Source organism: Poecilia reticulata, linkage group LG15 (assembly GCF_000633615.1).
Source record: "Poecilia reticulata strain Guanapo linkage group LG15, Guppy_female_1.0+MT, whole genome shotgun sequence".
Taxonomy (NCBI): domain Eukaryota; kingdom Metazoa; phylum Chordata; class Actinopteri; order Cyprinodontiformes; family Poeciliidae; genus Poecilia; species Poecilia reticulata.
The window spans coordinates 26,475,997-26,498,538 of record NC_024345.1 but is presented as its reverse complement, the minus strand read 5'-3'; the positions used below and the strand labels follow the sequence as shown (position 1 = coordinate 26,498,538).

Sequence of the window (22,542 nt, the reverse complement as noted above, 5' to 3'; positions counted from 1 at the left end):
GGACTAAAATTCCTCCAGAGTGATTAAAAACACAAAAAACAAACAAAAAAAAACACTCATTGCCTGTTACTGAAAGCGCTCGCTGTAGCAATCATGGCTGGTACAACTGGTTATTATGTTTATGAGGCAATTACTGCACAGACAGGTTACTATAGGTAGCATTCTCCTGCTTAATAAATACAATTATAATTTGATAACTGCTTTTTGTATTTACTCAGAGTTTTTGTCTGATATTTATACTGTTTGTTAATCTTAAATATTTAAATGTTGCAAAAAAGCAAAAACAGAAAGAGAAGAAAGACCATGGATGTTAGCTTCTGCAGTAGTGCTAAGATGGTTTAAACTGCGTATTCATACATATTAAATTACATTTTTTGTTTGGAAAAATCAGCTGCTATAAGCAGTTTTGGATGAGTGGAGTTAACAGTCCTCACTAACATCAATGTTAAGCTCACTGGGATTTTCCAACAGGTGTATTGAGTTCCAGCTTACAGAATTACAGCCTTAAAGTCTCATTAAAGGGAACGACAGAAATCTGGACGAGTCTTTTGTTATTGAAATTTTGTGGAAACCTGTCGCAGGCATCTTTGAGTTTTTGACCATTTGTTATTATTGTTATCCTTTTTTGCTGACATATTGTCAAATGAATCAGGAATAAGTTTCATCATCACTTCTTTAAGAGTGAGAAGAGATAAAGTCTGACCTATGATGGTGAGCGTGAAGTTGCTGCTGCTGCAGACGTAGCCGGCTGCGTTTTTGGCACAGCAGGAGTAAATGCCACTGTCACCCGGACTGGCGCTCTGGATGGTCAGAGTCCTGTCCTTGTTGTTGGTCTGATGGCTGCTCTCCATCAGCTTCACTCCGTCTTTGAACCACTGGCAGGTTGGCCTGGGAGGAAGGGAAGGAGAGCAGGACTCAGGATGGAACGTGTTGTCAACAAACACACACTTATCTACTTTAGAGACCTGCTGTAGAAGCAAAGGTCGACAATTACCGTGGGTGTCCATCGATGTGACAGCGCAACATGACCGGAGACGAGTTCTCAATTTCCCCTTCAGAAGCCGGCTCCTTCAGAGTCACACCACCGCTCTCCAACCCTGCAGAGCAAAAACGAAGCAGAGTCCAGGAGAAGGACAGGAGGAAACATTGAGTTAAGTGGTCATCCTGTCATCTGTCAACACAAGACACATAGCAGCACAAATGAGAGCAGCGGGGATGAGGAAGGTGTGCAACATCATCAATGTGACAGCCAGCGAGCGACCGCAGCTCCTGTTTAGCTAATGTCACGGAACCACTCCACTCATCAGAATGAGATGGGCTTGAGCTGGGCTTTTTAGTCATTTAAAGGATGCTTCATTGACTCACTGTGATAAGGGAGAAAGCAAGCAAAGAGGCAAAAATTAACATGATTTGACAGCAAAAGTGAAGCAAAACTTTCAGACTATTTCTTCAGAATATCATTTTCAAGCATGTCTGCACCTTTAGAGAAGGTTGGAGATAACGCTGCACCAAAGGCAGAGGGAATTATGCAAAACTTGATTGGTTGTCTTCGAGTAGGAAATGAAAAAGGGAGAAAGGAAAGAAAAGGAGGTGAATTTATGTCATTTGTTGAAACGAATAAAGCAAATTGAGCAGGAATAAGAAGGTAATGTCATGAATCTACCGCCGAAAAGACGACCCAGTACACTGGCTGATTTACATCAACTATCAAAAATGCAAATCTCAGGCCAGCAGGGCATTCAAGTATTTTTCTCCTACTTATGTACAAGGTTGAACCGAGAGTGCATCAAATACCAACTTTCTCATCTCCACATCAAATGAAATTGTATTTTTTTTTCCTCCAACAAAACTCAGAGGAATAACTTGGAACTGTCGGCTCATGAAAATGTGGCATTGAAATGACAGAAAAACAAACTAATATTTTTTATATTTTACTGAAAATTGCTGGAAAGGATGTGTAATAAAATGCACTTGTATTTTAATTTCAGTTACAGTTCCAAATGATCACATGAATGTAATCAAGTATTTTTACGGCAATGTGGAAAACCCAGGGGGAGGAAATGCATCAGAAAATGAGGAATTTCATGGCGTTTATTCATGCCATCAAACAAATCTGCATTTTTACTATGAATAATAATAGATGGGGAAGCATGAAGTCCATGCATATCAGAGGTATATCAAATACCCATCATCGTCACGGCAACTACTGAATGCATGACATGCATAATTGCATTTGCAAAGGAATGCTTTAATGCAATATTTCCACAGCTATCCCATTTCAAGTATTATGAATTAATGTTGTGCATGCAAATAATTGAATTGGTCATATGAAGGTTTAACAACAGATGTGAAACTGAAGAACTGTTCAGGATGATTTGTACAGTTTTGGTTTAATAGATACTCCAAGTGTGTTGTTCTTTCAACAAATGGCCAGTTTTAGAGTTTCAACACTCACTCAAGTTCACGATTAATCAATTACAAAATTAGCTGATTGTTTCAGAAGTACTATGATTTGTACAGCAGCACACAGGAACGTGTTTACTGAAATGAACAGTGGCAATACGATATTGAATTTAATCTGACTGATCTGGTTTAAATTTATACCTATATAACCGTGGACTAGAAATGGTTTCAATAATGTTTCTAATGCAATAATGTTTCTATGATTCTAATCACAGAAACATTCTCAGATTCTAATCTGAGAATCATAATTACACTGAGCTCTTATGATTTATTCACAATACATAACCAGCTCTCACCTACCTGGATTTCCAACTCCGTTTTGTTTACTGTACAAATATTTACAGCTTACATCAAGTAAAAACAGCAACTATCTGTTGTTTATGTGATGATATACAAGCATGAAACTCTATATGCTGTGGTGTTGCTAACGGAGTTTGCAGGTATAATCAGGACTCTGTTGGGTTTGTGTACATGCACTGAGCGTATATTTATGCAAAACATTCCACTGGAGCCGAGATTCATTCCTAAGGCCTGTGGCTTGATGGTACGCCTGGATCATCTATAAAATATGCATGGCATGAGCCAACCTGAGACAGCGGAGGGGAGGAAGGAGAGACGCAGCTCCCCTGCGAGGTCACATGGGGCGCTAGAGGAAGACTTGTCATGAAGAATTACGCAGAGCTACGCACCCTGAGGTGTCATAGCAAACTGTCTCTACAGTAACAAGGCCTCCATCCCTGTTGTTTATCTCTCTGGCTGAGCCAGGCACTGCTCATTAGAGCCTACTCAAAGCAGATGCCCAACAACTGCGTGAGTGCTCTCGCTCTGCATTTCAGCGAGTCATTTAAGGCGCGAGAGACGAGTGTACAGATGTGCTGGTGATGCACAGATAATGATGCTGGGCTTGTAAACACGCCTGCAGATGTACTCAAATTATAAAGACTCCAGAAGATAACAATCGGTTGCGCTTCCTGTTCAAGGTCAAGAGCTTTGACAACTTGGTTGGGGGGAGGGGACGGAGGATAAGTCAGCAATGAAGACCTGGGGCCAGTCACTCGGGCAGAATCACTGAGAGCAAAACGGACAAGGAGCAAAATCTGTGACTCACGAGCCGCAATAATCTGAAGGAACGAGTCCAATTTATGGACAGATGAAAAGAAAACAATAACAGAACACTTTGCATAAGGATTTCATTTTAGAGGTCTTCCAGTGTGGTTTTAATTTTTACACATCACTGAATTGGCTCTTCTAAAAGTTTTAAATTATATATATTTTAGCTACAAACTCTGGTAACTGTCGTTCTTTTCAGTTTAGATTTAACTGCTGCATTTGATGCAGTGGAGCACAGCGTTTTACTCTCTCATTTGGCACAGTGGGTGGGCATTAGGAAAACACCAAAGGACTAGTTCAAGTCCTACTGAACTAGTAAGGTCCTCTATCATGTGGGGTACCACATGGCTCGGTTTGAGGCTCCCTTCTCTTTGCCTTATATTTGTTTCTGCTTGGCTCCACATTAAAGAAGCATGGTGTGCTCTTCCACGGTTATGCAGATGATGGTCAGGTTTCTATCCTACATAAAAACAATGATGGAAACTGTTTAAATGCCATTGTATGAAACATGTTCTCGCTGTGCCTTTTCTGTTGCCCTTCTGTAAACAAAACAAAAAAGAAAAAGACATTTTCATGTAAATAAATTAGGAACAGGAAAAAAAAAACTGCTTTGTTCTCCTCCTCTTTGCGTTACAAAAATGTTTAGACCAGAAAGTTCACTTTTCGTGTGATGTGACGTCAACACTTCCTTCCACTAGTTAGGTGTGTCCCACACATGGATTGTGGAGAGCTGAAAACATGGCTTCTTATGGCTTTCTTTCAACAAAGTCCCAATAAACTTTATTCAAGGTTGTAATGTTTGCAATGTGAAGACGTTATAGTATAAATGCTTTTGAAAAGCCCTGCAAATATCTCAGGCTTAATAAACAATAGAATCCAACAACTGGTTGAAGTCTACTATCCAAATAAACCTGCAGTGAAACAATGCAGTGAAGTCTGTCGGATGAATTTCCTTTTTCACATTCATCCTGTTTATTATTAAACAGCCGCTCATTCCGCTCCTCTAACAGCTCCATTCACAGTTCAGGTTTCTCCAGCTGTCAGCGTTGCAAACAGAGGATACTCTTTCATAACCTATTAAATGGGGGGAGAAACACTCCCCGTAATTCCTCTCAGAATGCACGACGAAGTGTTGCAGCAGGCCTGGCCGCTGACGCCATAATTAGGGGCGTATAATTATTATGTTGGGAGGCAGAACGGGAAGCATGACCGTCATAATAGACAAACTGTGCGGATAAGGAAATCCAACATTCTTCGGTAAGTTGAATGTGCGTGACTTTCATTCAGCAAGGCGAGTTGTTGCCATGGTGAAGGGTCTTTGCAGCAGTAAAGCGCAGTGAAAAAGTTGTTACCTTGACAAGTAGCGGGCAGGATTTGAGTGGCAGAGCCATGTGTGCTGGGATTGTTCTTATACTGTAAACACTAACACACCCTGAGCGGGCTGGGCCAACTGTCAGGACGGGTCAGATTTTATCAGCCGTGTCCAACAGAAGTCATCAAACGGAGCAGCGTGGAATCAAGATGATGTTTGTGATGAGGAAGACTCCTTAGGAAAATGAAAATCATCGTCAGGATGAATGAACTGTGACAGGAGCTGAGAAAGTGGAGCTGCACTCGTGGCTTCTGCTGGATAAATGTAGGTTAAAGACTGCGTGACCAAAGCAAAGATGGTGCACACATGTGCAAGCAGGCATGGGCTTTCAGATCCGAATTGCATTATTTCAATATTTGATTCATTTCTGCAAGCTATGTCCCCAAATCCAGAACAGCGCGGGCCAGCATCTTCTCCGAGACTCACATGGAGAAACTAACAGTTGAGAAGCCTGAGCTCAGGGTCTCTCTGCTGGAGACCACTGACCAAACAGGACAAAAGGGTTTCAGACAGGGGCTAAAACCTCTATTAGTGAAAACAGAGGGGGGACAATTTCTCTTGAATAACTGAGACAGGATTAGCCCACCCACCACTGAAGGCAAGACAAATTAACTCACTCTTCGGTGGGGGAAGGGCAACAGCCCTCAAGTCCATGTACAGTGCATATGGAGCACCCACCCCTCCTTACAAGATGCATTTAGTGCCATGCACGCAAACTTGCACACACATCACTGAACGCACATGCAGGACTAATGCCGAAGGGGCTGACGTTAAAGCTGCAGAGGGCTCCATCGTCCGTTTAATCCATGTTGTGTAAATATGGCACAATTCATCAAAACAAGGCTGGATCCTCCTCCAGGATCCAGGCCAGCATGTAGCATCAAGTCATGGCTACACTTTGCTTCCTGCAAGAAATTTAATTATAAACTTCTCATTATTTGGCTTGAGGTTTCTGTTTGAGCACCTAAACAAAGCGATGTTTGGTTTAGTTGCAAGTAAATATTTAAATCTGTCCGGAATGATTCTGGTTATATTTGAGAATAAGTCTTTGTTTAAGTGCACTAACAAAAAGTAGGTCAGTCATACTACTTACAATTTTATTTTTAACATTTACTCGTACATCGATAACTGACCTGGCTAAAAAGTATCAGGTAGACATTTTTAAGCATATACTAAATATTCATATACTCACAAGAGTGTGTTGATCATAAGGACATTTGTTTCAGATTCAATTCAAAAATACGTCATAATCCCCGAGGGAAGGTAAATGTTGTAACTCATTATTCATGTTTCTTCAAAGTGCTGTAGATGCTGACGGCTGTGGGCAGAAAGGATCTCCTGCTGCAGTTTGTATTACAGCAGTTCCGAAGACTCCTCTGACTGAAGACACTGCTGTTCTATAGCAGTCTCATAAATCAAATGCTCAGGATTGTTGCTAATCTAAGGGGGAAAAAAAAGTAGTCGACAGGATTCAATTTCCTGTAACGTTTTGTTTAAAAATAAACGGCTCTGCTTCAAATCAGAAAATTACAACCGACTGAGTTTGGTTAACATCAGCAAAACAGAAACAGTCGCAATAAATCCACATCTTTCTTATTCCTCGTTCTCATTTATACTTCCAGTTTTATCAGCTAGATTTAGGATATTATAATCTATTTCAGGCGTGAACATCTTCCGCAGTGAACTCGTGAAACTTACAATATAATGGCCAACAATTACAGCAGCAAATGCAGTGCTGTAATATTAATGCATACTGATTTGAGAGCCAACTTTAGCAGCTAGAGATGCCTAGATTATTGAATTTAATAATCAATGTGTGCAAAATGCCAGTCGCAAAGGACTTAATGATTGCTTGATTGCAATAACCAGTAGGATATTATGTTTCAGTGCATGCAAATTCTGCAAGTGAATCATATTTCAGGAAAACATGGACTAGTCGTAATAAATATCGCAATATTCAGAAATATTATCGTGTTTATGTCTTTCTGATATCGCACAGCTCTACTGAGAACATAATTCGTATGAAGCTTTTTTAAATTTGTTTTGAAACGTCCATTGGGTCTAAAATTCAAGATATTTGGAAAAGAAACTCCTGCTCTTCTTTAAACATACTCCAGATAATTTTTTTATTTAGCTTTCTTTCCTCTAGAGCCTTTTATTAACAAGAAAGAGCTCTTTTAAGTGCGTGGGAATAATGGTAACAACTTGGCAGATAAATGCAGTTTATTCTGGATCACGATGGAAACTCTGAAGAAGAACTGGCCGTTCTCGTCTAACTTGTTCCCGCTTTCATGACTTTAATCTGTGGGAGTGTGTCAGTTGATCTTTATTGACACGCTGGATCATCTGCAGCTTCAACAAAACTGCATCATCTTCGAATTCAAGAAACCGACGTACCTCTCTGGTCTTTCTGGCTACAACCCTTTAAAGATGGTGCTCAAAATCCCTCCGTCTGCCTCTTCTCGGGCAGAGGGGGAGGTTTGAACTCGCATCTGTTCCTGTAATCAGCCTTTGAACAAGTATCATCACTGCAAAGAAAAACCTCCTGAAACCTCTGAATGTAGCCAAAGAGGAGAACGTGTTCCAGATGGAGACATTTTTCATCTGGTTTTCCTTTTTTTTCCCCCTTCAATCCCCTTCACTGCTATCTTTGCAAAGACTGAGACACACAAAAGGCTTTTCAGCAACAACTGGTACCTGAGGGCTCTCTGTTATTTATCCCACACAGAGCTTGGTTGAATTCCCCTGGCATCTTCTGAAACAAGGAGACCCACTCATGTTCAGTTATGAGGTTAAACTAAATTAAGAAGCTGGCGTGCCTCCCGTCTAGAAGGCACAAAAAGTTTACAAAGCTGCCGGGTAAAAAAGCCAGCGCAGAGGGCAGTAATGAACTAAATCTAAATAATTATATAGCCAGGAGGTAAATTACGCCCGCTAGCGAGTTCTCGACAAAAGCCTTTTGAGGGATATATGGGGAAAAACGGTGTTACACAACAGGGAGGAAAATGCAAGCAACAAGAAACACATGCTTGGTGGCACACGTATCCGGTTTCCAGTAGAAAGAAGAAGCCACAAAGAACAAGGCAACAAGGTGGAAACATTCCTCTAGCTCAAGAAGCCCGTCACCCAATATGCCGACTTTTGTTCAGGTTTTTAACCAGGAACTCGACACTTGGCCTTGGTGTCATTAAATAGTGCAGCAAACGTTTTCACATCTGTGTTCTTCACATGTTGTCACATTACAACCAAAAAAATGGTGCGTAAATGTGAAAACAATATATCTGCATCAGTTAAAAGTGAAAAGATCTTATGAAATTATGGTTTTTTTAATATCTTGTTGCCATTTGTGTTTCTGGACGGGGATTGCCGTGTGGTATTTGTTCGGCATTGTTACTGTGATTGTGATGCAGCGTAGGTTCGTGGCGTTGTTTCAGGGCGTTTTCACACCTGATGGTCTGGTAGACTCAGTTCGATTGTGGATCAAAATTGCAACATTTGTTAGAGAAGCTAGATGGAGCTAAATTGGGCAAAGACTCACTTCCCGGCAGGACAATAACCAAAAACACACAGTCAGAGATTTAATAGATCAAAGGATGTCCATTTGTTGAAATGGCCTAGTCAAAGTACAGACTTACAACTGTACAGGTACAGATGCATGGCAAAATGTGGAAAAAAAGATGTGAATTCGTTCCATCAGTCAGTAAATTTTCACTCAAAACATTTGACATGTCATTTTTGTAAACGTGGTTGATTAGAGGTTAAAGGTGAACACTCACATTTGATATTAAAGGAGGCCTTAGTGGAAAGCTGCATCATTCCGGTGGCGTGGTTCAGCACCTGGCAGGAAAAGTTGCCGGCGTCCAGCTGCCGATCCACCGCCGTGAACTTCAGGTTCCCCCCTTCTTGAAAGCGCCGCTCTGTGTCCGTCAAGCGCTTGTTGCCCTGATACCAGCTGTATGTGATGTTGGTCGGATCGCTGACTTCACAGCGCATCATGGCGCTGCGGCCGTGCAAAGCATCCTGGGACATGGGCTGCTTGGTGAACTGGATTGCCTGAATGGACAGAACTGGAAAAAATAAAGAAAGAGGGAGAGAAAGGGGGAAAGTAAATGACAAGAGGATTACGACTGGGCTGCTGTTAACATTTTATAGCTTTTTTCCATTCATTAAGAGTACGCCACAGCAACCACTTAGCCATGTGGAAGAATGTGATGTTGAGACAATAATGACTCAGGGTAAATTATTATGCTGTAAAAAGATCAGACCCAACTTAGAGAATTCCCCCCACCCATTAGTAACGCCTCGGTGCGAGTTTGTCGCACATCGCATCAGATCAGGTTACTTTAAAATATAAAAAAAACACCTTGTATTTTCTTGGACTCGTAAAGCTTTTATTTTTACATCACGTCGCTGTAAACAAGATCACGTTCAGCTTCATTTACTCCTGCTGGCCACATCTAAATGGAGAAAATTATGATTTTTGTTCACTTTGTTGTAAACAGATGGACCAGGAAAATGTTTGATTTGTACAAAATAACAAAAAGCTAATCTTAGAGCAGCACGTTATGCAAAAAACTTTTTTTCATATGATGTTATTCCCTTATCCCTCATTCTTTCATGCATGTTTGTGAATCCTTTACTCTCATGTGGCGGCCATTTGAGGGTGCCCCAATGACTGCGAATATGAAGCTCCGCCTATTTACCCAAAGCAACAATTTAAAAGTTTCCAACATAAGAACTGTGATAAACAGTGAAAAATAAGTTTGTCTTTTTTCAATGAGGATGAAGGTAAGGGAGGTAAGGGAAAAATAAAAAATAAAAAACCCCACCAAAAACCCAACTTAGACACTCACAGACTACAACAAGAATAGCTTATTTTGGATAATCAGCAATTCTCCAAAACAACCATTAGACACCACAATCCATACCAAAGAATTTGCTTAGTAAGCATACTGGGAAAAATGCATCTTTTTTTGCTACAATCACAAAGCTTGCCAGAAACTACAGGGACTTTAACTGGAACTGTGTGCTTTGATCAAACAAGACAGAGCTTTTAGGAAGTAGATGAATAAAACGAACGGTGACTACATGGGAGAAACTTCAAAGAGTAGCTCTACCCTGAAACCCTTCAGAGCAGTGAAATGGTGCAGATCCAGCTCACTCATGCAGCGACGTACCTACAAAATTACTTCTTGCAGATCTTTTCACCTGGACGCTGACTGGGGCCACCATTTTGGCAAAAAATACCACAAGGCAATTCCTTTTATCCACCTCAGATTAAAAGAACAAAAGTATCCCAGAAATACAGTTTTCATCAGAAAAATTACAGAAAAATTCAATTTAATCTGTAAAGTCGCTTCACGTTTGAGCGACTGCCACAGGGAACTGCTAACCATCTTCATGCAGGTTGTCTGCCTCCCGCAACACAATGTTATCATACCAGCTTGTTATCAGAAGGGACGGTCCATCGCTAAAGTCGATTAAGCATACCTTCACCTGCCTGGCGAAGGCAGGTGACGGGTGTTACGAGTCTCTTAAGGGAGTGAGGCAAATCTTTTAATAATGCTACATAAAGGAGGCTGTTGAAGATGAGTCGGTCTTTGACCCTTCACATCCCACCACTCCTACCCCACTGCACTTATTACTTCAAGTTCACCTTTGTCTCAGCTGCAGGTGGCTGGATCTGACAGGTGTGGCAGAGCTGAAGAGAAATTCTGGGTCAAACAAGGCATCTCTTTATAGAGTGGACTATGGCTCAGACTGCAGGGACAAGAGCGTAGCATCAACGCCTCTTCTGCAGAGCAGCACTGACAACTACACAGGAATAATGTCTTTGTTCACGAAACTACCACAGTAACAGCCTTACAGGGACTCATTTTCCAATAAAGGAAGGAAATTAAAAACAACTGAAAGCCACAAGAGGCGAAAAAGAAACAACTGATTTTCTTTCCTTTGTTATAAGCATGAACTGCAAATTATATAACTGGGATTATGCATAAAATGCACTGGTGTTTCTATGGAAATGCATTGCAAAAGTATTCACCTTATCCACATTTTTTAACACTACAGTCCAAAAATGAATGTACTTCATTGGGATTTCTTTATAAAAATTGGGGAAGATAATTTTGAAGTGGACATAAATACTGAAACCTTCACTTGTATTACATCAGTTGGTGCTCCTCAGTCTTCATGATGCCGTTTCTTCACTAATGTTCCCCAACAAACCTCTGAGGCAGTTACAGAACTGAGATTAAACTACAGGTGGGCTACTTACTCTTTAGGTTAATTTTATTTAGTGGTTTCAGAGTGAAGGGGTGAGAAAGATAACCCTATATCCCCTTTTATTGCGTTGCTCTACCACATAAAATCTCAATAAAACACATTGAAGTTTGTCAACGTAAAGCAACAAAGTGTGGAAAAGTTCAAGGGGTGTGAATACTTCTGGAAACCAGTGAACATGAGATTTAAGGCCTGTTGGGTTACTTTATCTGAAAGTGTTTGGGATTTGTGGCAAAATATATTATATAAAGAATAATAAATCATCCTTACATCTGGATTGTGGTGTTAAACGGAGACGCCGCGTGATTTATTGCACCAAGGATTGTAACATATTCTTCACTCCTAAACAATTTCCCCATGAGGAAGCGGATTTGTCCCATCTGTGTACAGAAAACCGGGATGAAGAGCAGCATATGGCCCGGAGAAAACAGCCTAATGATCCGACATCAACCTAAACAAGTCATCGAGAAACGTGCAGACAGAGGAGCCGTGGCAACAGCTGCATCCTGGGAGAACATGGCTGCTTCCGACACAAGCAGTATGGCGTTTGGTTAGGTGGAGATGCAGCAGCTCACAGGCATCCAGTTGATGATTTTAGACAGAAAGGATGACTTCCGGGAGAAGTCTCAGCACAGGCGGATAAGGTGTCATATGTTGCATGATGACAGATATGAAAGTGATTCTTCGAGGAAGGAGGGGTGGTTTGGCTCTCACACTTGAAGAAGTCTGCCAAGTTTACTCTCTGTTCAAACAGAGATGGCAGTGTGACCTATATTCCTGACTAACAGGCATGAACAAAGCATCAACAGTATGAACGTCATCGTATAAACAAAGAACAAAACCACAGCGGCCATTCCGGTCCTCCTCCTCCTCTACAAAAAGCCACTCAGACATATAAACTTCACCGAAGCTCTATCTGTCGGACTGAATTAACAGCTAAATTAGGTCTCGCTCTTCTTTTATAGAGCCTTCAGAGAGCAGAAGGGAAGAAAATGCCTGGGTCTACAGAGAGCGGCGCTTCAGGGGAGATAAGCAGAGGAATCTGAACTCCTCTTCAAAGACGGACCAGTTGAAAGGGAGAGTTTAAGATAAAGAACAAACAAACACCGATAGTGGGCAAACAGGATGGAGAGGCTCCTGGAACAGACAAGCTATGCAGTGGCTGCGCTCTCAACTAATGAGGTGGGGATTTTTCAGAATGCAAAAAATAAATAAATAAATAAAACCTTTTAGAAAAAATAAAGTTGAAATATTGCCCTGTTGCATTTTCTTTGTCAATTTTGAAAAGGCAAAAGGGAAAAAAAAAATTCTGCTTTGAATTTGACAAAGAATATGTAAAATATATTTAGGAACACAATTTCTTGAAGATTATTGAAGAAAGGCACCAATTCTGTTGAGGAGAAAAAGGTCATGATGGTATTCTGGTCTGGAGATATTCTGCAAAAGTGTAGAAATTAGTTATTTTTGTTGAAGCTCCAAGAGTAAAGTTCTTGCTTGTTAAGATATATTATACTTCTCAAAAACTGAAGTGCAGAACTCCAGAGAAGCCTTCAGAGCTTTCTCCCACTGCTGCACACAACCTTCATATTTCTTGGACACGTTAGAAAAAAATTCTGCCCAAGATATACGTCGAGAACAAATTTCAACTCCCAAACCAAGGAGAGAGAACAAATTAATCCGTTCCTGCAGATTACGCATTAATCTGGTAATCAAATCTTAGTTGAACTGTTTTGGAAAGAAATTAAACCCAACTTGGAGAGGCGGTAACTAGTAATAGTAATGAATCATCTGGTTTGACCAATATGTTCTGCTCACTGCACAAAGGCTAAAAAACAGACTGACAATGAAATTAAGTAGGAAAATTCAATTGTAAGTGACAGGCTTCAGGGATGAATCACAAATTAGCATTTATCTATGAACCAGTTTATTTTTTATGTTAGAAATAAAAATAAATTATCAACCTCCCATTTCTAAAGTTAAATCACTTGGGTTTGTTTTTTCTTTATTACATTCCGTTTTAAACCATCTGAAAAGCGAAAACCCACAACACTGGAAAAGCTGGAAGCTGTAAATCAGCAACATCTTCATCGCATATGATGATTAGACACAGGCTTTCTTTGCCACATCTATTGTTACACAAATAAAAGCAGAAACCCAAGTTTGCCCGTGGCTCTGACAATAATCACTGTGCAATTGTCAAGAAAAAACTCCAGCTGGAAACAGTTTCTGCAGAGAGATGAGAAACAATGTTTGGATTTTGATCAGAGTTTCTGGGAAGACATTGGATGAGACAGAACCGGGGTTAAGGACGGAGATGGGAATATCTGCACACAGGGATATTCTTCTTCGGCTTGCTGCACTGTCGACCCCATTAGGCTCGGTGCGGCTGTCGGGTTGTCAGGTTGAAGATACGTTTAAGTCGCCCTGACAGCCAGAACTCATCGTAATGAGCTCATCAGCAACCTGCGTCTCTTCTCTCCCTTTGTCAGATCTGTCTGCTGTCACAAGAATGCAGAGATTACGGTGAATCTTGCTCTACCAACACTCAGAAAAGAGCAGAATACGAGCATGCAATCACAATACTTCCTTTTGTCGAAATAAAAACAAACCCATCATAGAAAGTGGTGTTTTAAGCACGCAAGATGAAAGAAAGAGGAAACGTCTTTCTTTTTGTTCAGGTCAACAGCATAAAAGGAGATGTTATCAGTGGAAATCCTGTTATCGCGATTGTGCGTTTCCAGCAGCCCATCACACACAGCATTGTTATCTCTGAGGCGCTCTCTAAACATGCCTCCGCCTGGTGACGATGAACAGCGGTGACACAGAGGCCCGGCTCTCCTGGAGGTCAATGGGTGAAGGCGCTCGTTCGTGCACAGACACAAACGGCAACACCCACCAACACTTGGCACCAGGAACACCCACCGTGGGAGCTCAAATAACCCCAACTGCGTGGTTTAGGAGCCCCTCTGCAGGCCGTGTCAACACGGGACAGCTGCTTTAAAAATGTTTTAAAGTGACGAGCTGGCAGAACGGGGAGCCTCGGAGTCGCTGAAAGTGAGAAGTGCCAGTGATGCATGAGACAGTGATTGGTGGCATTCCACTTGGCTGTTATTTTTACCTTAATGCCTCAGTGATAAATATTCCAGGATCTCACGCAAAGATGTCAAAAAGAAAAAACCCCAAAACCCAAAAGTCGATTTAGTGACAAGTGCCATTTCTCTCTTGTGTGCCACTGTTAATGAAAACATGACAGTTTTTCCCTCAAGTTCTCCACTTCTATAAAAAGTGTACATAACTATAACCCAGTTAAAGCTGCAACATCCAGCATCAAACATCGACTTTCTGATGTGGCTCTGGGAACAATTAATGAGCCTGATTAAAAGTTCAGTGTTTATTAAGATCTATAAGTGTGCGCATGACTTGGAAAGAAAATAAGGCGTCATACTTGGCTCCTGTCAATCAGGAGGTCAAACAAGGGCCAAGCACATGAAGCAACATGAAAAAGTACATTTTTTAAAGAGATGGAGAGAGAGCACAGATGGAAAAAAAGCAGCCATCAGCAAAACTTCTAGCAGCTGCAGTTTTATGCCAAATATAAAGTTTCTTACACCAGTAGAATGAAAAAAAAAGGGATCTAAAAGTTGAAAAAGAGTTAAAGATAAATTACTATTTTCTTAAATAATTAAGAAATATCTGATTAGTAGAAATGGACTAATTGGATCCTAACATTCTTGGACTGGATATTAGGCCCAGGCCACCAAACTAGACGCCATAGTTTGTGATGTTTCGGCTGAATTTACAGTAGAAGTTTACATTTAAAGCCAATAAATGTTCTGCAAACAGAAATTTGATCAATCGTTTCTAAACATGTCATACATATATCAGTATATGCCTTGTGTTAGTTTTGATTCATCAGATTAAAAAACAAAAAAAACGCAACAGAGCAGCTGTGTGTGTGCGCGCGCGCGCATGTGTTATAAGCTTAATCAACACCATGAACAAAACCAAAGCTAAACGGTTAAGTAAAAGTGTTCAGAATCATAAAAAACTAGTCTCTAGTAAATGTCTACTGCTTTGCCGCAACATGTCCAACTCAGCCAGATGACAGACATATTGTTATTGCCTTTAACTTCTTTTTTTTCAGCTGTGCTATATTGCATATCTGCATTTTCTTTCCCAGTATTGTCAGGCACATGACAAACTGTTAAAAAGCAAATAATTTCAAAATGATGAAAAGTGACGGCTTGAATGATTGGCGTATTAACATTTGCTGACAACCAGATGTCAAAGTGCAAGGCGGTGTGTTTTTTTTAGAAGCTGAAGTAAAAGCTCAGCTGAGGCCGACAGCTTCAGCCTCAGCTGTGCAGACTGAGATGTCGGAGATAAATTGGAGAATGTAGGCGGAGGGCATAGTCACGGTAAGCTCCAAGGCCCTCTGACAAAGCTTTCATGGCCTGTCAGCAGCGCGTCGGTTTCCCTGTATGACTGAGCTGCCGTCTTTAAGACTAGATGGAGGATCTTTTCAGCAGCGTTTATGGTCTAATGAACGCACAGGAAAAACCAATCAGAGCATGAAACAGGTGAGGCAGAGTGATAAACTTGGATATTTGACAAATGTCTCAGAAAAACTACATTTCTGTGACATGATAGAGGAGAAGTTGCAAGACAAACTTTTGCGATTGTATAATCTTGAGTTTTTGTAAAGTAGTAGTATGTCTTTGGAGCTTGCTTGATCAGCCTTTCGAACGCGTCATTGAAAGGGCTGCATTTCTAATGGAAACACAACAGCAGAGCAGCAGTGCATGAAGCAGAAATGTGCCCCAATACAAAGAGGTCATGCTGTATTTTATTTAACTCGACATAAAAGACATTAAACAGGACAGCGGCACACAAGGAACAATGTTTCTGTCAAGCTATTTCACAAAGAGGGACAACTTAGTTTGCCTCAAACTCATCTCACTTTGTATTTTATTATCTCAAAATCTGCCCTGGATTTAGTTAAAATAAAAATTAAAAGAGGAAGAAGTACATTTAAAGCAGGAAATTTTTGATCTAGGTGTTTCTGTTCAATTTCTGCTGGTTAGATTTAGTCTTTTCAAACTTAAAATCTTGTTTTGTTTGACTAAAGGAATATTAAATTACAAGTTTCATTATTATTCTGGTCCATGAGATCTTATGGTACTGCCTGGGGGTGTTTAAAATCTAACTGAACATCTTGCAGGTTTACTTTTTTAAAATGTTCAGCCTCTGATAATCCCACAGCACAAAGTTTCTCTAGCCAAACAAGATCAAAGTAAGAGTTTTACACGATCAAATTTCATTATTTTCCAGACTCTGGTTACCCGATTCTCAACATATTTTTCAGTGATGGATGGAAGGATAGACAGACTGAACAATGGCTAGAAAGATAGACAGAGAAAACAATGGTTAGATGTTACAAGTTACAAAATGGATAGACAGAAAACTAATAACAGAGAGTAGAAAATTAGACAGAAAATGATGGATGGATAATTAAAATGGATTGATAGTAAAAAAAGATGAAAGGAAAGACATAAAAAAAAATCAAAAAGCTAGATAAAGAAGAATGACAGATAAGAAAGACGAATGAGATAAAACAGACAGGTGAAGAGAAAAATGGATTGAAAGATGGACAGATGGATAGATAGACAAAATGACAGAAAGATGGACAGATGACTTTTTCACCTCTTTACCTTCCAAAATCTTTATGCTACATTAAACAAGTGTCTTCAGAGGAATGGAGAGCCTGGATGTACTGCACTTAAATAATTAGCCAACACTTTCAGCAATGCAGGCAGATCTTCACAGTGTGCAAACGGTTGGATAGATGCTACATTTAGAGTATGGAACAGGAAATGGACTCTGGGAATCAATTATTTAAGTAACGCGCTTCCGTATTTATCCAGAGCTCAGGTCTAAAGGTGGGAACCTAATGTGTTTTAGATAAATAAAAAAAGAATGACCTCAGGTAGTAACTGATTCTGTGTGAAGAACATCAGCAGAAAGCATCAGTGTTCATTCCACTGTTTCTAATTGAAAACCAAGTTCAAAGCAGTGGAGCCCGCCTGGCTTTCTACTACCGACACCGGTATCCATACATGCTGCCTAAATCCAATCGCTGCTCTCATTGTAGCAGGTAATTGGTTTGTGGAGGGATCTCACTATGCAAAGAAAATGCTGGCCTCATTATAACAAACCCCACAGAGATTACCATCAGTTCTTGCATTTTTCACTCCATCTCAACTCTGACAGCGGCGCAGGCGAGACAAAGGCTTGCTCACCAGCTTATTACTAGGCAACACTGGCATGGCAACCGGCATGCAAACTCACCTGGCGAACCCAGACTCGACAATCAAGACTCCCATAAAGCAGCAGCAGTCATTCAAAAACTGACTTTCTAACACAAGCCCAATTTTGACATCTCTTCAACACACACTTATCTCATCTCATTTATCCTTTCTCAATCATTTTTGTACGACAGACGTTAATTATCGTAAGAAAGCTGATGGGAGAATGTCACTTCTGCTTTGTTATGAAAACACCTCATTGACGAGCCGCTGCTTGCCAGCACACCTCCGTCTTTGAAACAATCTGCTCCATATGTTCCCATGACAGGGGAAATGATGCAAACAATCAGGCAACACGACAAGTAGCAGTGTGTGTTGAATCAGTCATAAATCTCTGAGCACACTGGGATGTGGTCCACAACATCAAAGTACTGGGTAAGTCCCACCTCAACCGCTGTTCAAAGGACGCCCTAATGGGCTACACATCCCAAGTCGTTTCCACTTCATTATTTCTAGAGGACTGCCAAAAACCGAGCACTGGCTCTGTTAGACCAACAAGAACTTGTACCCTGGGGTTTTCAGCAAAAAACGTCCATAGTTATTTACCTTAGTCCATTAAACTTGTATTTCCAACAGTTTTACATACGATTAACATTCAGTCAGTTTGATGGAAGGTAACGGCACTAGAGATTCTCACCTGATAAAGATGATCGTGACCAAGAAGCTAAAATATATAAAGAACATTGGAGACATTGTAACGGCAGATGAGAAGTGAAGTAAAGACAATGCGAATTTATTCACAAGCTGTATTCATTATTTCCTAATATAACATCAATTACCTGCACCACTCCAGAAAATTTTTGATTACAAAAATATATATGTGCAAAGATATTTTAAAGTGTCTTTGCCAACACTAATCTAAAAGTTTTAAATTTCCTATTTTCTCCATACACTAACAGGAATAAATGTCTAAGCTACAGATCGGCAAAAACCTTCATTTTTATTAAAAAGAACTTGCAGGTTCTTGTTAGTTTTTTTGTTTTTCTAAAAGCAACTATGTTTTTGGTGAATACTATGAAACGGTAAAATATGAGACTCAAATATCTCTTAAATGGACAAATAAGGTGGGAACTCAGCTGGTTTACGTCAGTCTTTTGCAACATAGATGCTTTATATCTAAAGAAAATGGCAAAATGTTGATCTTAGGTCAAAAAAATTTATTGACAGAAGTAGGACTGGACAATATGGTTGAAAAATATATAAAGGTTTCATAAATAGCCATAATTATTGATTAGTTTTTAAGTTTTAAATACCTGAAATACTGTCAAACTGGTAAAGTGACCTTTTCTGTTTTGTCCACAACTTCCTCTAGAGGAATGTCTGTCCCTTCGCTCCATTTATTTTTCATTTTTAAGCAGTCATGAGGCACTGCAGCAAAACCTGAAACTTCTGCTGCGCATATTATGGAAGAGGTTGTTGCTAGGTAACGAAAGTGAGTTGCTAGGTAACCGAAGGGGGCGTGAGTTAGTTCATGCCACCAAACTTGCTAGCTGGCCTTGACTGATTAAGCAGCGAAAGCCTTTCTGGATCAGAGTTATTATTGAAAATTCAATTGGACGCATTAGCTATTGATCGCAATACATATATCGTTATTGATTTATTGCCCAGGCCTAAGCAGAAGGGTAAAAAGTAAAATAAAATGTAAACAATCACTTTTTGAATATAGATTTATCACGTTGTCCAGAATATTGGGACTCTGGCATTCAGGTTGAACAGCTTGCTTTAGATGGCTGGCGCTCCAATATATGACGGAGCCTCTGAAGGGGAGACGTGAACCAAATCGCTCATCAAGCTCCCCGGTCCGTCCCTCTTCACCAACCTTCATAACTGTCATGTTGTATCTAAAACAGAGACATCTGAGCACAGCCAGCTCTCTCACACTTTCAACACCCACTCATAAAGGGCGGACTGTTGAAACACAGGCAGCCTAATGCATCTCTGCGTGACCTGCCTGCTCCTCAGCAAAGAACATGAGCTGACAGGGAGGAGAGAAGAAAGGACAGATGAAAGCGCGAGAAGCGCCGATAAGAGGTTAAACAATTTGTCTGGAGCACCCAAACAATGACGAAGACTCTATTTTTTGTAGCGTCTAGGTCTCTGATTTTATCCATGAAAGGGACCAGAAGGTTTCCCCCCCCCTCTCTAAATGATTCAGAGCAATTTGGAGCCGCAGCCGCCTTCCCGCAGCTGTGCTGCTTCAAGATGAGGGAAAATATGGGAGCAATTATCAGATTAACAGGGATCAGCCGTTACTCAGATAAGGCAGGTTGGGTTGTTCCCATCTCTTTGGAGTTGAAAAAAAAAAAAAGTGATTTAATCCAATAATGAGAGCACTTTTAAAGAAAAGAAAAAAAAACAGCAGCAATGTGGAACAGGGGAAACTCTTTCTGCTACGCATGTTTGGATTTTTACAACAAAGACTCCACACATGGAGACCTGACGCTAGCTGTTTACACAAGAAAGCGCTTTAACTACCTTTTAGCCAGCTGAAGCATGCAAAGAAACAGAAACATCAAACATGTGAAGGTCACTCTCGATATTTTTGAACAATTACGAATCAAAAACAGGAGGGCAACTCAAACAGAGGCTCAACTGTTGAAAACCAGACAAAATACACAAGTCAGATGAAGCAGATTAAAGAGTCTGCTGTGAAAATGGGAGTCAGAAATCAGACCTGGCTGCAGAGTTACCACAGTCTCTACAGCAATATAAGAAAATAAGACAAAACAGAATGACGAGGTGAAATGTGCCCCACAAAGATGGTAGATTATCTGAAATAAAACAAGAGAATGGAAAATACTTCCACTGCAAATTTACAGCCACAGCACACAGCGTCTCCACGGTGACAGGAACTGGTTTCACATCAGTTGTAATAATTTGTGTTTCCCTAGCCAGCTCTAGCAGTGGATGAACGCCGAATCCACGTCTGCCAATGCCATTCTCTTCTCCGCAGGATGTTCTGGCTAATGCCTGCACGTCAGCTATATCCAGCCATTAGTGCCAGCCTGGAATGTGATGACACTCACTTCTCTGGCAAACAACACCCTGACAACAAGGAAAGTGAGCCGAGGAGACTTTCAGACTAAAAGAAAAAACACTGAATGCATGTTTCCATCATTGAGGTTTTAGGCCTGTGTCGTCTGTAGCAGACGGCCTGGAGATTCATAACAATCTGAGAAAAACTTTCACAAAGAAAGTATCTCTGGCCCACATGATCATTGACTTAACTATCAATGGCATTAACTTTGTGTGCTCTCTGTGTTTTTCCTTTGCACTGCAAGTTCTTTCAGGCTCAGTGCTTTTGTTTTTATTTCCTGAACAAAGCCAGGAAGCTATTAATGGCATTAACTTGGTTTTCCCTTTTTTCCCCCCACACAGAAAGTATTCCCTCCACAGTGTGTAGCTGTGTTTCTGTCCAGGCCAGAGTCAGTAAACTATGTGTAACCTACTTATTTTAGGTTATATCTGACCTCATAGAACATAGATAAACTACCAACAGTGACTTTGGGCATATTCACACCAGTCCTGTTCAGTCCGCTTTATTTAAACTCCAGTTCGTTTGTCTCGAATGTCTGGTTCGTTTGGGGAGGTGTGAATACGTAATCCAACTGTCCAAAACAAGCAAACTCTGGTTGACCTTAAAACCTACGTCTCAGTTTGGTTAAAGTGAMCTCTGGTGCGGTTCAATTGCATGATGTGGATGCCAAGTAGCCTGGAGACCTCTCCAAAAGCAAGAAGCAGATTACAGCACGTAAATAAAACCAAAATCAATGTGTGAGTCTAGCACTAACAGGAGAAACAGCTTGTGGTCTTTTACCAAAAACAAAAGAGAGAAATCCTAAAAATTGCTAAAAGTTGTACCAAAATGGACTTAATCTTGATCCAAAGGTGACTATATCATCTGACTGTATTGTACTAATCCAGATTTGAAATGATTTTGGATGTTTTGCATTGGTTTTTCTTGCATACGGTCTTGAGATAATATCTGATGTAATTAGTGATGTACAAATAAACCAAATTGAATTAAACTTAAATTACTAGTTTCAGAGCAATTCTCTGAAACTAGTGCTGCTGAAAGGGTACATCATAATATGCTAATCATCACAACAGGAGATAATAAATCAAATCCAATAAGAAAAATAAAGAGTGATTACAAAAAAGGACTCAATGGTTGATGGAACAATGAGAAATCCTATTCTTAAAATGGAGATTCCTCCAGTCAATCCCTGGGACTCCCGGGGTCAATTACGACTCCATTAAACTTCATTCTGTCTCGCTCGTCTCTGTCCATCACATTAAATCCGTGCATCTGCAAATGGCCGTTTATAAATGGATCCCTCCGGTAAAAGCCATTTTTACTGTCCTCATCAAGGCAGCAGTGAAAGTGCTGCTTGTTCTGGTAAATGTACTCTGAGGTTCCATCCATAAGTAAGGAGATTAAAAAATAAATTAAAAAATCATCAAAGTTAGAGAAAGTTAAGTAAGTGACCCATATTTAGAACACAGACTGTTCTGGACCTGCCTCTGTCCTCCTTCCCTCTCTCACACACGAACACATGTAGATGTTTATGCTGGCAGGAGGGAATCAAACAAACCTGGCAAATGGGAGTTTTTTTTTTTCCAGGATATGTCAGCTCTGTGGGGTGGGTTTCCCAGCAGAGCTTGGCTGCCTCTGGAGGGCCAGCTCACCGTAGGCTCTGCACTTTAATTGGCCCACAAAGTTTCAGGAAAAAAACATTTTCTGTAACTGATGTCACTGGAGGTCCTCTGGCCTAAATGGTTCAGAGGCTGAGAAGCATAAGGGGGGGAGGAAATACATCTATTTTGTGAATATTTTGCAGCAAGAAATCAAAGACATTCAACAAGACATCTTAAAAATAAATGGTAAATGCATTTGAATGTAAACAGACATCCAAAACATCACATTTTTACACTAAGAGCCCTAATATATGC

At 40.5% G+C, this 22,542-nt stretch overlaps 1 protein-coding gene across 1 annotated transcript in view; it reads right to left on the bottom strand.

The window, feature by feature from the left end:
• ptk7b (protein tyrosine kinase 7b) overlaps positions 1–22,542 on the bottom strand; it is an 84,972-nt gene that overhangs the window by 26,260 nt on the left and 36,170 nt on the right. The window contains exons 2-4 of the mRNA XM_008430295.2: positions 8,722–9,012; positions 995–1,097; positions 704–888 (exon numbers count right to left, since the gene is read on the bottom strand). Of these exons, the coding sequence (XP_008428517.1) occupies positions 704–888; positions 995–1,097; positions 8,722–9,012 (579 nt within the window). The remainder of the gene's footprint in view (positions 1–703; positions 889–994; positions 1,098–8,721; positions 9,013–22,542) is intronic.